The sequence below is a fragment of the Ricinus communis genome, chromosome 1, assembly GCF_019578655.1.
Source record: "Ricinus communis isolate WT05 ecotype wild-type chromosome 1, ASM1957865v1, whole genome shotgun sequence".
Classification (NCBI taxonomy): Eukaryota; Viridiplantae; Streptophyta; class Magnoliopsida; order Malpighiales; family Euphorbiaceae; genus Ricinus; species Ricinus communis.
In genome coordinates, this window is record NC_063256.1 from 13,993,619 (window position 1) to 14,008,293 (window position 14,675).

At 39.2% G+C, this 14,675-nt stretch overlaps 2 protein-coding genes across 2 annotated transcripts; both read left to right on the forward strand.

Moving 5' to 3' along the window:
- The first annotated feature begins 3,133 nt into the window (after positions 1-3,133).
- LOC125369769 lies at positions 3,134-9,276 on the forward strand. Its single transcript, XM_048372852.1, has 7 exons — positions 3,134-4,455; positions 4,516-4,829; positions 4,908-6,445; positions 6,788-7,146; positions 7,204-7,250; positions 8,090-8,430; positions 8,604-9,276. Exons 1-7 carry the CDS (start codon positions 3,291-3,293, stop codon positions 9,274-9,276), a joined length of 4,437 nt encoding a protein of 1,478 aa, XP_048228809.1. The 5' UTR covers positions 3,134-3,290.
- A 171-nt stretch (positions 9,277-9,447) lies between these two features.
- LOC125369772 lies at positions 9,448-10,901 on the forward strand. The gene is made up of 2 exons (XM_048372854.1): positions 9,448-9,671; positions 9,998-10,901. Exons 1-2 carry the CDS (start codon positions 9,448-9,450, stop codon positions 10,899-10,901), a joined length of 1,128 nt encoding a protein of 375 aa, XP_048228811.1.
- The last annotated feature ends 3,774 nt before the right edge of the window (positions 10,902-14,675 follow it).

Here is a 14,675-nt window from a genome sequence, read left to right on the forward strand (position 1 = left end):
GCATGAACCAAAAGGTCCAAAATGGAAATGCAACTCATGCATGAAAACAAGAGTCCAACCTTATAATGAAGCATTTAGACCATTTTGAAGAATAAAAGCCATTCGGCTATGATTAGGCCTTTGAGCTTAATTCATATTTATATGGGTTCTTATCTTTTGGGTTTTAGCTTAAGTAATTATTTTAGTTTATTTTTATTTAATTAAGGATTATTTTATTAGGTGTGTGATATGGACATGGCCAAGCTTAAAGATGGACTTGATGGAGAGAACAACAAGAAAATCAAAGATAAAGCTAAGGATCCATTGAGCATGCTACAAGGCCCAATTACAAGGTCAAGGTCCAAGAAGCTACAAGAAGCCTTAATTGGCTATATGCAAGATTGGGCTAGTCAAGGAAGCCCAATTGGTCATGCTAGGATAGGCCCAAGTAAAGACACATCTGAATGAGCTTTATTTAATGTTTTGCAAGTCCAAATACATGAAGACTAATGTGGGCTAATATTTGGGCTGAAATCTCTTCTTTAAGTTCAGAACAATGTTATTGCCTATTTTTCTTATGTGGCAGCTAGTAATAGTTTTACTAGGGTTTCTTATGTTAGGTGGCTATAAAACGCCCCTTAAGTTGTGTTTTAAAGATTGGAATTTTGATAAAAATTATAGTAGTTGTTTCCTTTGCATATTTGCTTGAATTCTTGAATTCTTATTGAATGCATAAACTACTTATCAAGGAATTGATCTATCCTTATGGCGTGTTAAGGGTTAGGGTTTAAAGAACTTAGTTTTCTTTAAGTTCTTGAATTCTTGGGTTTTGAAACTCAATTTGTTCTTGGGTTTCTAAGATAGTAATTCACGGGTTCATAATCATTAGGGTTCGTGGTTCTAATCCTTGGAGGTTCTTAACATTTGGTATCAGAGCTTTGGCTCTTAAATCAAGTTATTTATCCCTTTTCTTTAAGTTATTGTTTGTTTTTCTTGAGTTCTTGATATTGTTCTTGAAGTATTCTTGGTATTCTTGAGATCTACATTGTTTAGTTCTTGATTCTTGTAGTTTTTGATTCTGATTCAAAAAAAAAAAACGAAACAAGAAAAGAAAAATATCAGATCCGAATTAGCAAAAAAAAAAGAATAGGTATGATTGGTTTGATTGTCTTTGTGAGTGGAAAAAGAAACGTATTTGGTGTTGAAATCATTGTTCTTGGGGTGATTACATAGATATTAGGGTTGTTAAAATGTTTAGGGAGATTTTCACAATCCTACATAAATAAGGATTTGGTGGCTGTTTGGGAAGATTCAAAGGGACATTAAATTCCAATGACCTGAGCCCTATACATACCATCTTATTTCAATTGATTCAGCTCTAAATTCGTTTTTGTCCTTCATTTATTCTCCTCTTTGTGTGTCTTTTGAGTTTGGGCAGATTTGACACATTTAAAGCATAAAGAGGTAACCTTCTTTCTTGATCAACCTTCTTTGTGATTTTTGCTTCCTAAATCCGTTCCTTCTTTTCCTATTTCAAGCTGAACTGCATCTTTCTTGTTTCTTACATCTAGATTGTTTCTTCATATGTCATTTGCATCCGTTTGAAGTTTTCGCTTGTTTGTAGTCCTAACTTTATTGAAAGCGTGTGATATGGACATGGCCAAGCTTAAAGATGGACTCGATGGAGAAGACAACAAGAAAACCAAAGATAAAGCTAAGGATCTATTGAGCATGCTACAAGGCCCAATTACAAGGTCAAGGTCCAAGAAGCTACAAGAAGCCTTAATTGGCTATATGCAAGATTGGGCTAGTCAAGGAAGCTCAATTGGTCATGCTAGGATAGGCCCAAGTAAAGACACATTTGAAGGGGCTTTATTCAATGTTTTGCAAGTCCAAATACATGAAGACCAATGTGGGCTAATATTTGGGCTGAAATCTCTTATTTAAGTTCAGAACAATGTTATTGCCTATTTTTCTTATGTGGCAGCTAGGGTTAATAGTTTTACTAGGGTTTCTTATGTTAGGTGGCTATAAAAACCCCCCTTAAGTTGTGTTTTAAAGATTCGAATTTTGATAAAATTATAGTAGTTGTTTCCTTTGCATATTTGCTTGAATTCTTGAATTCTTGTTGAATGCATAAACCACTTATCAAGGAATTGATCTATCCTTGTGGCGTGTTAAGGGTTAGGGTTTAAAGAACTTAGTTTTCTTTAGGTTCTGATCTTGATCAACCATACCTTGCAATCTGATTTAAGCAGTTCTTGGGTTTTGAAACTCAATTTGTTCTTGGGTTTCTAAGATAGTAATTCACGGGTTCATAATCATTAGGGTTCATGGTTCTAATCCTTGGAGGTTCTTAACAGCGTGACTAATTGTTTAATTTTCTTGACTTTTGCGTTTTGCCTCAACTAAGCTTTTTAGATCATAATTCTTGGTGCATTGCAAGCATAGTGAAATAACTTGATGTGTGGTTATTGATTCACATAAGAGTCCTTGAAAACAAGCTGAGTGGTGTGAGTTTTCAGCCTTGTGTGATCATTCTTGATTGTGCGAAATACGAGTGACCATCCCCATTAATTGAGAGTAAACACGTGAGGGAGTGTTGGTGAGGTCCTTAATTTCCTTCGATTTATTTTTTTTCTTTATTGCATACTAACTCTTATTGCAGCATGTCAAGTGGTTCTAGTGGAGGTAATAATGTGCCAACTACCGGCATACCCACAGCACAAATGCATGAAAATGAGAGGGTGCAACGAAGCATAAGAAATATGAATGAGCAAATGGAGAGGTTGCAACTTGACATGGCAGCCCAACGAAGGGAAATGGCAACCAATCAACAAGCCATTATGGACCAAATTAATGCACTTGCCCGAGGTCTAGGAAATAGGCTTAATGAAGGGGGGAATGTGCAAGGTGATCATGGGCAGCCAATTGGGGTGAATGAGGATGATTTTGATGAGGGTTTTGAGGAGTATGATAATGCAGCCTATGGTGGGGTTGGTAGAGGCATGGGTAGAGGAGCTAGGAGATACCAAAATCTTAGTAGAGTTAGAGGACACTTTGGTGGTGAGTTTGGTGGTTATGGAAACTATGATGATGTTGATAGGAACTTAGGTAGTATCAAACTTAGTATTCCTACCTTCTTAGGAAAAACTGATCCGGAGGCATATTTGGAGTGGGAAAAGCGAGTTGACCTTATCTTTGATTGCCATAACTTTTCAGAGGAGAAAAAGGTGAAATTGGTGGTTACCCAATTTAGTGACTATGCTATAGTTTGGTGGGATCATTTGGTGGTTAGTAGGAGGAGGAACATGGAAGAGCCTATTGGTAGTTGGATTGCACTCAAAACTATCATGAGAAGGCGTTTTGTACCCAGACATTACCATAGGGAGTTACATCAAAGACTCCAATCTTTGAGGCAAGGTACAAGGAGTGTTGAGGATTTTTATAAGGAGATGGAAATGCTCATGAATAGGGCTGATTTGGATGAGGATAGAGAAGCTACCATGGCACGATTCATTGGTGGGCTTAATAAGGAGATTGCTGATAGGGTAGAGTTGCAACATTATGTGGAGCTTGAGGAGTTAGTTCACCTTGCAATTAAGGTGGAAAAGCAACTAAAACCTAAAGGGACAGCAAGGTTTGAATATAAGGGCACTTCGAGTGGGAGGCCACATTGGTCTAGTTCTTGGAAAGGAGGTAAGAAAGGTGATGATAAGGTTATTCCCAATAACAACAAAGGGAAAAGCATTTCAGGCAACAAAGACACATCTAAACCAGAAATTAACAAAGAAAAGAATAGAGACATCAAGTGTTTCAAATGCTTGGGGCGTGGCCATATTGCTTCACAATGTCCAAACAAGCGGGCAATGGTGGCTAGAGACCATGGGGAGATTGAAACAGCAAGTGAAGAGAGTGATAATGATGATGAGATACCACAATTGGAAGACGGCAGCGATGATTGCATTGAGGGTCCTACGGGAGGTGAGCTCTTGGTGGCTAGGCGCACACTAAGTGTTCAAATGAAGGAAGATGATACCTTGGAGCAGCAAAGAGACAACATTTTCCACACAAGATGCCATGTACAAGGTAAGACTTGTCTTGTTATTATTAATGGTGGTAGTTGTACAAATGTTGCTAGCACTTTAATGGTTGAAAAATTGGGTTTAAATCTAATTCCACATCCTAGACCTTATAAATTGTTATGGTTAAATAATTGTGGTGAGATCAAAGTGAATAAGCAAGTTGTTGTACCTTTCACAATTGGTAGATATTCAGATGAGGCGCTATGTGATGTAGTGCCAATGCATGCTGGCCATATATTGTTAGGTAGGCCATGGGAATTTGATACGGGGGCCTTCCATGATGGCTTTCTAAATAGGTACTCATTTGTGAAGGATGGGAGAAAAGTTACTTTGACACCTCTTTCTCCTAAGGAAGTGTATGATGACCAATGTAAGTTGGAAAGAGAGAGGCGTGAGGCTGAAAATAACAAAAAGGAACATGAAAACCCAAAGGGTGAGATTCAGCCTAAAGAGAAAACAAAGGCAAAGGGTAGTTTTTTGGCTAGGGAAAGTGAAGTTAGGCATGCATTTCATTCAAGTCGGATGTTATTTGTTGTTACTTATAAAGATGTATATTTGAACACTACTGAACTTGATCTTTCCTTGCCGAGTGTGTTTGCTAATCTTTTGCAGGAATTTGCTGATGTCTTTCCCGAGGAAATGCCAAGTGGATTACCTCCTCAAAGAGGGATAGAACATCAAATAGACTTCATACCCGGGGCTTCCATACCAAATAGACCAGCCTATAGAAGTAATCCAGAGGAGACAAAGGAGCTTCAAAGGCAAGTGGAAGAACTGATGTCAAAGGGGTATGTGCGTGAGAGCTTAAGTCCTTGTGCGGTTCCAGTGATTTTGGTTCCAAAGAAGGATGGCACATGGAGAATGTGTGTGGACTGTCGTGCAATCAATAAAATAACGGTAAAGTATCGTCATCCCATTCCTAGGTTAGATGATATGCTTGATGAGTTGCATGGTGCATGTTTGTTTACTAAGATTGATTTGCGTTCTGGTTATTATCAAATTTGCATGAAAACTGGTGATGAGTGGAAAACGGCTTTTAAGACTAAATACGGTCTATATGAGTGGTTAGTTATGCCGTTTGGGCTTACAAATGCACCTAGTACTTTTATGAGATTGATGAACCATGTCTTGCATGAGTGTCTTGGTAAATTTGTGGTTGTGTATTTTGATGATATCTTAGTTTATTCCAAGTCCATTGATGATCATGTCATGCATGTGCGTAGGATTCTAGACATTCTTAGGGTAGAAAAATTGTATGCCAATTTAAAAAAGTGTGCTTTTTGCATGGATAAAGTTAATTTCCTTGGTTTTGTCGTTAGTTCAAAGGGGCTCGAGGTTGATGTGGAGAAAGTGAAAGCAATTAGGGAGTGGCCAACACCTAAAAACATTAGCCAAGTTAGGAGTTTTCATGGCTTGGCTAGTTTCTATAGGAGGTTCATTAAGGACTTTAGTAGTATAGCTGCACCTTTGAATGAAATTGTCAAGAAAAACGTTGGGTTTACTTGGGGTGATGCACAAGAACATGCTTTTAATATGCTTAAAGATAAGTTGTGTATTGAGTGTGATGCTAGTGGCATTGGGATTGGTGCTGTTTTGATGCAAGAAGGCAGACCTATATGCTATTTTAGTGAAAAACTAAATGGAGCAGCCCTCCGGTACCCAACCTATGACAAAGAACTCTATGCTTTGGTTCGGGCCTTGCAAACATGGCAACACTATTTATGGCCCAAAGAATTTGTCATCCACACGGATCATGAGAGTTTGAAGCATCTCAAGGGGCAAGACAAATTGAACCGAAGACATGCTAAGTGGATGGAGTTCATTGAGACATTCCCATATGTGATCAAATACAAGAAAGGTAAGGAGAATGTGGTTGCTGATGCACTATCTCGAAGGTATGCTTTACTTACTACTCTTGATTCTAAATTGCTGGGCTTCGAGTTCATAAAAGAGTTGTATGTGAGTGATAATGATTTCAGCGGCATGTTTACAACTTGTGCTAATGGGGCTGTTTCTGCTGATTTTTATGTGTTTGAGGGATTTCTTTTCAAGAAAAATCGCCTTTGTATTCCTAATTGTTCTTTGCGGGCTGTATTGGTTAGGGAAGCACACGGGGGCGGTTTAATGGGTCATTTTGGGGTGCAAAAGACTTATGATATTCTGATTGAGCATTTTTATTGGCCATGCATGAAACGTGATGTGCATAAAATTTGTGGTCAATGCATTGTGTGTTTGAAAGCTAAGTCCAAACTGCAACCCCATGGGTTATATACACCTTTACCTATTCCTGATGTTCCTTGGACAAATTTGTCTATGGACTTTGTGCTTGGTTTGCCGAGATCTAGGAAAGGTAGAGATAGTATATTTGTTGTTGTGGATAGGTTTAGTAAAATGGTTCACTTTATCCCTTGCCATAAAAGTGATGATGCTGTCCATATTTCTGATTTGTTTCTTAGAGAAGTTGTGCGTTTGCATGGAGTACCTAAGACCATTGTTAGTGATAGAGATGTTAAATTTCTAAGTCACTTTTGGCGTGTGCTATGGGGTAAGTTAGGAACTAAATTGCTTTATTCTACTACTTGCCATCCACAGACAGATGGACAAACTGAAGTTGTGAATAGGACTTTAATTCAATTGCTTCGTGCTTTGATTTCTAGGAATTTAAAATCTTGGGAGGATTTGTTGCCATATGTTGAATTTGCATATAATAGAGCTGTTCATAGCACTACACACACTTCACCATTTGAAATTGTATATGGTTTTAATCCTTTAACTCCTATTGATTTGATTCCTTTGCCTCTTAACAAGCTTGTTAGTGTTGAAGGTTCTTCTAAGGCAGATTTGGTTAAAAAGCTACACAAACAAGTTCAAGAGAGAATTGAGAAGCAAAATGCAAAAGTGGCCGAGAGGGTTAATAAAGGACGAATTCCAATGGTATTCCAACCTGGAGATTGGGTTTGGGTGCATTTTCACAAAGAAAGGGTCCCAAATCAAAGAAAGTCTAAACTAAGTCCGAGGGGTGATGGTCCATTTCAAGTCCTTGAGAGGATCAATGACAATGCCTACAAGATTGATTTGAAAGGTGAGTATAATGTGAGTGGTACATTTAATGTAGCTGATTTGAGTCCTTTTGATGTAGGTGATGAACTTGATCCGAGGACGAATCATCCTAAAGAAGGAGGGAATGATATGGACATGGCCAAGCTTAAAGATGGACTTGATGGAGAGAACAACAAGAAAATCAAAGATAAAGCTAAGGATCCATTGAGCATGCTACAAGGCCCAATTACAAGGTCAAGGTCCAAGAAGCTACAAGAAGCCTTAATTGGCGAGGTGCCTCTTTGGTCTTAGCTTAAAGAAACTCTCTTGCCTTGAGTAAGGATATTCTCCTTGAGTTTACAGCATGAGGATTATAGCATGAACAGCTCTCGGCGTCATCCTGGTATCAGAGCCTCTGGTTGAGAGAAGAAGAAATTGATAAGATCATGGAAACAACTTCAAATCCAATTGTCCAAGCCTCTTCCCTCTCACTACCTACTTCATGTAAACAGTATATTACAGATAAGATCGATAATCTAGTAGAAATTTCCCATATTCCCGAAACCGCTCAAATTCAAAACTCTCTTGTCCCAATTCTCAACCCTTATGCTGTCTTTCGACGCAACCAGTCTTTTTCTAGACAACTGAGACATATTATTTCTAGACCTTCTGTCAACATAAAGGAATATGTACAGTCGTCTTCCCTTTCTCAGTGTGTTCTCTCAGAACCACTCAACAAGACGTGAATTTAGAAATTCCACCTCATTTCATCCAACAGTGGAGACAATGAAGTATACCCATCTCCACTTGGAGCCATCAGACTTGTTCTCTCCTATCATGGGAGATAAGGACTTCCGATTCACAGCAGACTCTCCTTGTTAGATACCCGGTATCTAAATTATGAACATGCCGTAATCGGCTCTATTGCTACAACACTGAATGGAGCGTAGTGCTAACGTTCTTCCCTAATTTCAACATGTCATTAGAAGATTCACATCTTAGTCAGGGCCTTGAAGGTTCAAGTCCAGGATTACAGTGGCCGATCAGTTGCCGATACCATTTCGGCTACTCTTCATCATCGGATGGTTTCTGAGGCTTCAAGACCATGCAATAAATCTGCAGACCCCGTGGTCTCTAGCGGAGACGCATTATTTATCTTTACTGACAGTGGTCTTACTCCCACTATAGTTCAAACTCCTAGGCAATTGCCTAGAGAAGAACTGGAGAAGTTGATTCCCTCTGTTTGGATCACAAATTATGAGAAACTTCACCAAAGCTCACAGCCTGTCCAGAAACAAGATCCAATATTCATCAAACAGCTTGACAAGTCCGCTCAAGGTTTCATATCTATCATCATCTTCAAATCCTCATACTATCTCTATGATTCAACCAAGACAGAGATCTTATGAGAAGAAAATTCCCATTCAGCCAGTCAAACGGGTGGGAAGTTTATAAAGGCAAGATTAATGGTCATTTCATTTGGGATGTTAATCCCTCCAGATGTGATCTTGGATGTAACTGCCAAGATGATCTGGATGATCTAGAAATCGGATCAAAGGGGACTAAGACTTGGAAAAGAAAACATACATGTTCTAGTCCACCTAGATATGATGACAAAGATGATGATCAACCTGATTCCATTCAGGTTCCTGCAAAAAACAAGAAAGAAAGACCTTGGATCGGTCTTCCACCAGAGAAGAACAAACCGATGTCCAATGATGACTATCTAAAGAGATGCTTTGAAATATTGAAAGAAGGACTCTTGAATTGTCCTCCTCCTCCAATGGTTTGCTCCTGTTCTTTTGAGCCAGTAAAGATCCCAGAGTCTGTCGCAGTGCCATGTTTTATGGTCAACTCAGAAGAATTTCCTCCTCTGGCGAGGAAAGAAAATGAACAGACCAAGGCTCCTGCCCGTCCTTTTATTGTGAAGGATACAGTCCAACCTGCAGGCAGTTTGGCCCCCCTCTTAGCTGCTGAAGAAGTTTTGAACTGGCAGACAAACAATGCTGTTGCCCAGAATCATTATCTGGAAAAGATTGACAATAGACTCTCAGAAGTCTATGAAAAAACCAGTTCCATAGAAGCTCATGTCACCTCATTCAGAGAAGAAGCCTTACGGATGCACACGAAGCTTTCGTCTAGGCTATTTAAACTTGAGCAGGAGATGGAATAGATTCTGGCAACTCAGCCTACATCACCTTTATTCTGGCAAAAGGATAAAGAGATCTTAAGGCTGAAAGAGCAGCTCCGGGAAATAGAAAGAGATCTTTACCCTTCCAAACAATCTACCTCTTCTCAACTAAATTTTCCTATTTCTACACCACACCCTTTCATGTCCACGGTTATGCCTGTTAAACAATATGCTACTATCTCAGACTTGGTGCCTCGAGCATCCAAACCGGCATCCAAACCTGCAAAAAGGACATCCTCAACTCCCTCATCCTTTCCATCCAAGCCTTCAAAGGATAAAGGGCCTACTAAAACACAGATGGCTATACAGCAAAACCCTCCTATCTTTACGGAGTCTACCCCTTCCTCAACTGGGTCGTATATTTCAGATTCAGATCGGTCTCAGTTTGAATTACAAGATTGACTCTTCCTCTTCCGATCGAGGAACTGATATCTCTGTATCAACGAGTTTGGAACACAAGGTCCTCGGTGTTGATGAACATACCGCAAGAGCCCTGAGATTACAGGAAGAAATCAAGAATTAGAGTCTCTTGCTCCGAACATCCTTTCCGCCAAAACCAGATTCCGGTCCCTGGTTCTCTTTAGATACCGTACCTCCATCACAATGGCGTAACAAGATTTTAGAATTCAATGCTTGGCTTGATCTCCAAATGATAAACCCTCAAGCTAGTCTCCAAGCTCGCCTTAATGTAATTCACATCAAGGTTCACTGGCACATTACGGGAATGGTTCTCTCACTTGTCTGAATACCAGCAGCTTCAATTTGTTCAACTTGGTTCTATCACTCAAGCTCTGGCACAAATCCATCAACAGTTTCTAGGAGACTACAATTTAATTTTCAGACAAAGAAAACAAGAGTACTTTGATCGCAAATGCTGTTCTATGAAGAGAAAAGATCTAGAAGTTCACTATGTTCATATGTCCAAACTCTATTATGAACTCGCCGGGCCCAATAGTGATGATCTCAAATATACTTTTGTCAGCTCTCTGCCTGAAGAAATGCACCCTGAAATTCAACGCATGATGACAGAAACTCACAGAGATATCACTCATATTTCTCTCGGAGAAATCTGGCAATTCACCCTGGCCACTCTAGACAAGATGTGTGAACAGCAGAAACTTTTCAAAAAGATTGCAAAAGGAGAAGCATTGCTAAGAAACTTATGCAACAGGGATTATCTCCAAATCAAATGCAAAGAGAAACACTGTGACTGCAGATCAAAGAAGAAAAAGCATTTTTCTTCTCATTCAAAGGAATCTTCTCATTACAAGCAAAGAAAGGGAAGGAAGATACGCTGGTTCAAAAGGAAATCGACAAACAAGCGTAAATCAGATCGGTGCTACATCTGTGGCCAAAGAGGGCACTATGCAAAGAAATGCCCTAACAAGCCGAATCAGACTGTTGCTCTTCTTCATCAATTAAAAGACTCATGTCCAGAAGATCTATCTGACCATGACCTTGAGTCTCTTTTCTCAGAAGAAGAAATGGCGTCTTCTCAGACTCTATTTGCCATTCCGTACTCAGACAACAGCACAGATGATGAAAATTCTTCAGACGAAGAAACATCTATTCTTACTATTGGTCCTGCTGATGTGGAAAAGGAATAGGATCGTTTTTGGAATGAGTTTGAGTACTTTGAATGGTAGGGAGCAAATAAAAGAACACGACACTAAGTAAAGCACTCTCAAACTTCTACTCTCAAACACTAAGTAGTAAGAGCAAAAGGGCGTGTAAACACAAAGTAAAACACTTAGAATAATTTCACAAAGAAATCAGATTTGTTTTCAACTCTCAATGCCTATAACACTTGGCCATGAGTTCTATTTATACTCAACCACTAGAAGAGTTACATGACATAGATAAACTCTTCAACTTCCTCCTAAAAACTGACCAGCTACAAGGATTCACATTCCCTTGTAACATCCCTAATTAAACAGCAAATAAAAGTGCTAAATAAAGAAAATCTTTGTAACAGCTATTAAAGGCTGATTACAAAGGTTTTATTACACACTTAAAACTGAAATTCTAACAGCAAATTAAACAAAGAATAACTCCAAAAACGTCCACCTTTATGAACAGCAAAAACTGAACATAATGAGCAGCAAATAGAGTAAGGAATAACTCCAAAAACGTCCACCTTTATGAACAACAAAAACTGAACATAATGAGCAGCAAATATTCCCCTTCTCAAGCTTTTATTCAACCATCCAATTAAGGCAAGTGATAAAGGTTTGTTTTGATGAGAATCCCATGAAATGTTCTGATCTTTGCTTAGCATTTTCATGCACTAGCAAGGCATGGACCGTAGCATCATTATCTTGCACTTGAGCTGTGTGATGGACCTCTTGTTGGACTGATTCCATATCATTCTCCCCCTCTTGAAAAGTTTGTCCTCAAACTTTCATTATCAAGGTATGGAGTTAAATCCCCCACATTGAAAGTTGCACTTACACCACCATACTCACTTGGAAGTTCAAGTTTGTAAGCACTTTCTCCAATCTTTTCTAACACACGAAATGGACCATCTGACCTAGGCATGAGTTTGTTTTTCCTAAGATTAGGAAAACGTTCCTTCCTCAAATGTAACCACACTAGATCACCCTTAGCAAAGGTAGGCTGTTTTCTTCTCTTGTTAGCTCTTGCCTTGTAAACTGCATTCATTGCTTCAATTTTCTCCTTAACTTGAGTACATGTTTTCTGAAATGCTTCCCATCTTTTCTTTGAATCAACATGGACTAAGTCCTTTCTTGGCAATGGAACAAGTTCAACAGGAAGAAGAGGATTTACCCCATAGACCACCTCAAAAGGAGCACGACTTGTAGTTGAAGAAGGTGATCTATTATAGGCAAATTCAGCATGTGCCAACTTGATATCCCAATCTTTCTGCGTTTTACTCACAAGTCCACGCAACAAAGATCCAAGTGTTCTATTAGTCACTTCCGTTTGGCCATCACGAGGATGATGAGAAGTACTAAAAGAAGCTTAGTACCTACCAACTTCCATAAAATTCTCCAAAAGTGACTTAGGAATTTAGAATCCCTATCTGAAACAATTGATCTTGGAACACCATGCAAACGAATGATCTCACGAAAATAAAAGTCAGCAATTTTGGATGCATCATTCGTCTTATGGCACGCAATAAAGTGAGCCATCTTTGAAAATCGATCAACCACCACCATGATGCTATCCTTTCCCCTTTGAGTCTTTGGAAGCCCCACAATAAAGTCCATACTTACACTTTCCCAAGGGGCATCAGGGACGGGTAAGGGATGGTAGAGACCTTTATGGAAGGTACTCTTGGACTTTTGACAAGTAGAACATCTCTCCACCACATGAGTCACGTCTTTTATCATGTGTGGCCAATAAAAGTGTTCATTGAGTATGTCCATGGTCTTATGAACACCAAAGTGACCAGCAATTCCACCTCCATGGACTTCCCTAATCAAAAGCTCACGAACACCACACTTAGGGATACAAAGTTTGTTCCCTTTAAATAAGAAACCATCTTGAACTATGAACTCCTGAGTAGGCTTTTGAAATATAGTAGCAAAGTGTTCATCATTCTCATATAAACCTTTTAAATGTTCCGCAACAACATTGTTCCTTCCCTCCTTATACTTCGAATGGAAAGTGAAAGATTGCAGGAACTCTACCCACTTGGCATGTCGATGATTCAGCTTTTGTTGGCCATGTATGTACTTCAAGGCCTCATGATCCGAATGAAGAACAAAAGGTTTTGGCCTTAGATAGTGAGACCAATGTTCTAAAGCTCTAACAATCGCATAGAACTCACGATCATAGTTGGAATAATTCAGCTTGGCTCCACTTAGTTTCTCACTAAAGTAGCAAACTGGACGCTTCTCTTGAATAAGGACAGCTCCAATACCCACGCCGCTTGCATCACATTCCACTTCAAAAAGCTTGTCAAAATCTGGAAGAGCAAGGATGGGTGCATTGCATAATTTTGTTTTGACTTCTTCAAAGGATTTTTGGGCCGCTTCACTCCATTTGAATTCTCCTTTCTTCATTAACTCCGTCATCGGGGCTGTAGTTGTTGAGAAGTTCTTGATGAAGATTCTATAGAAAGAAGCAAGGCCATGAAAGCTCCTAACTTCATGAACATCCCTTGGAACTAACCATGTGGAAATGGCCTTCACTTTCTCTGGATCAACCTGTATCCCTTCACTAGAAACAATGTATCCTAGGAAAGAAATACTATTACACATGAAAGTACATTTTTCCATTTTTCCATACAACTTGTGAGTTCTCAATTTTTCAAATAAATCTCTCAAATGCAACATATGCTCACTTTCAGATTGACAATGAACTTATTGAGAAAAGGTCGAAGTACCTCATTCATAAGTCTAATGAACGAACTAGGGGCATTGCAAAGTCCAAATGGCATGACAAGCCACTCATACAACCCTTGTTTCGTTTTGAAAGCTGTCTTCCATTCATCACCTTCTCGAATTCTCATTTGATGGTAGCCACTCCTCAAATCAATCTTGCTGAAAATTCTGGCACCACTCAATTCATCAAACATATCTTGGAGCCTAGGCATAGGAAATCTATATTTGATAGTTATGTTATTGATTGCACGACTATCAATACACATTCTCCATGTTCCTTCTTTCTTAGGCACTAAAAGAGCCGGAACAGCACATGGACTAAGGCTCTCACGCACATAACCTTTCTCCATTAGTTCTTCCACTTGCCTTTGCAACTCTTTAGCTTGCTCGGGATTGCACCGATAGGCTGCTTTGTTAGGCAATGGGGCTCCCGGGATTAAGTCAATTGCATGCTCAATCCCACGAAAAGGTGGCAGTCCTTTCGGTAAATCACTAGGAAATACATCAGAAAATTCTTCAAGCAAATGACTCAAAAACAAAGAGTTAGTGGCATAGGAAACAACATTAGAAATGGGTTTAACAAGAAGTACAAACCCTCCTCCCTCCATTGCACACTCTTTTTCGAACTCTTTCCTCGAAATCAGAAAATTAGGTCTCCTTTCCACCATAGGTTCAACCTTAGGAGGCAAAGGCAACAATCTAATCTTTTTTCCACCCGTGGTAGTAACCGTATATATATTAGAAACACCATCATGTACAGCATTTCTATCAAATTGCCATGGTCTACCAAGCAAAATATGACATGCACTCATAGGCAATACATCACACCAACGTTCATCATGATAATTGCCAATTGTAAATGAAACTAAAGCTTGTTTCTTGACCTTCAAACCAGTTTCATTATTCAACCAATTCAATTTGTAAGGCTTAGCATGATTTCGAAGAGGAAGCTTAAGCTTACTGACAAGTTCTGTGGATGCCACATCCGTGCATGATCCTCCATCAACAATCACATCACATGTCTTATCAAGA

What these genes read in the sequence shown, in the direction of transcription:
- LOC125369772 (XM_048372854.1), top strand. Translation starts at nt 9,448, where the DNA reads ATGCCTGTTAAACAATATGCTACTATCTCAGACTTGGTGCCTCGAGCA. An exon ending in TATATTTCAGATTCAGATCG is followed by an intron (nt 9,672 to 9,997) that starts GTCTCAGTTTGA and finishes ATTCACATCAAG; the next exon opens with GTTCACTGGCACATTACGGG.
- LOC125369769 (XM_048372852.1), top strand. Translation starts at nt 3,291, where the DNA reads ATGGAAGAGCCTATTGGTAGTTGGATTGCACTCAAAACTATCATGAGA. An exon ending in CAAAGGAGCTTCAAAGGCAA is followed by an intron (nt 4,830 to 4,907) that starts GTGGAAGAACTG and finishes TTGGTTCCAAAG; the next exon opens with AAGGATGGCACATGGAGAAT. An exon ending in TTCATCAAACAGCTTGACAA is followed by an intron (nt 8,431 to 8,603) that starts GTCCGCTCAAGG and finishes TAATCCCTCCAG; the next exon opens with ATGTGATCTTGGATGTAACT.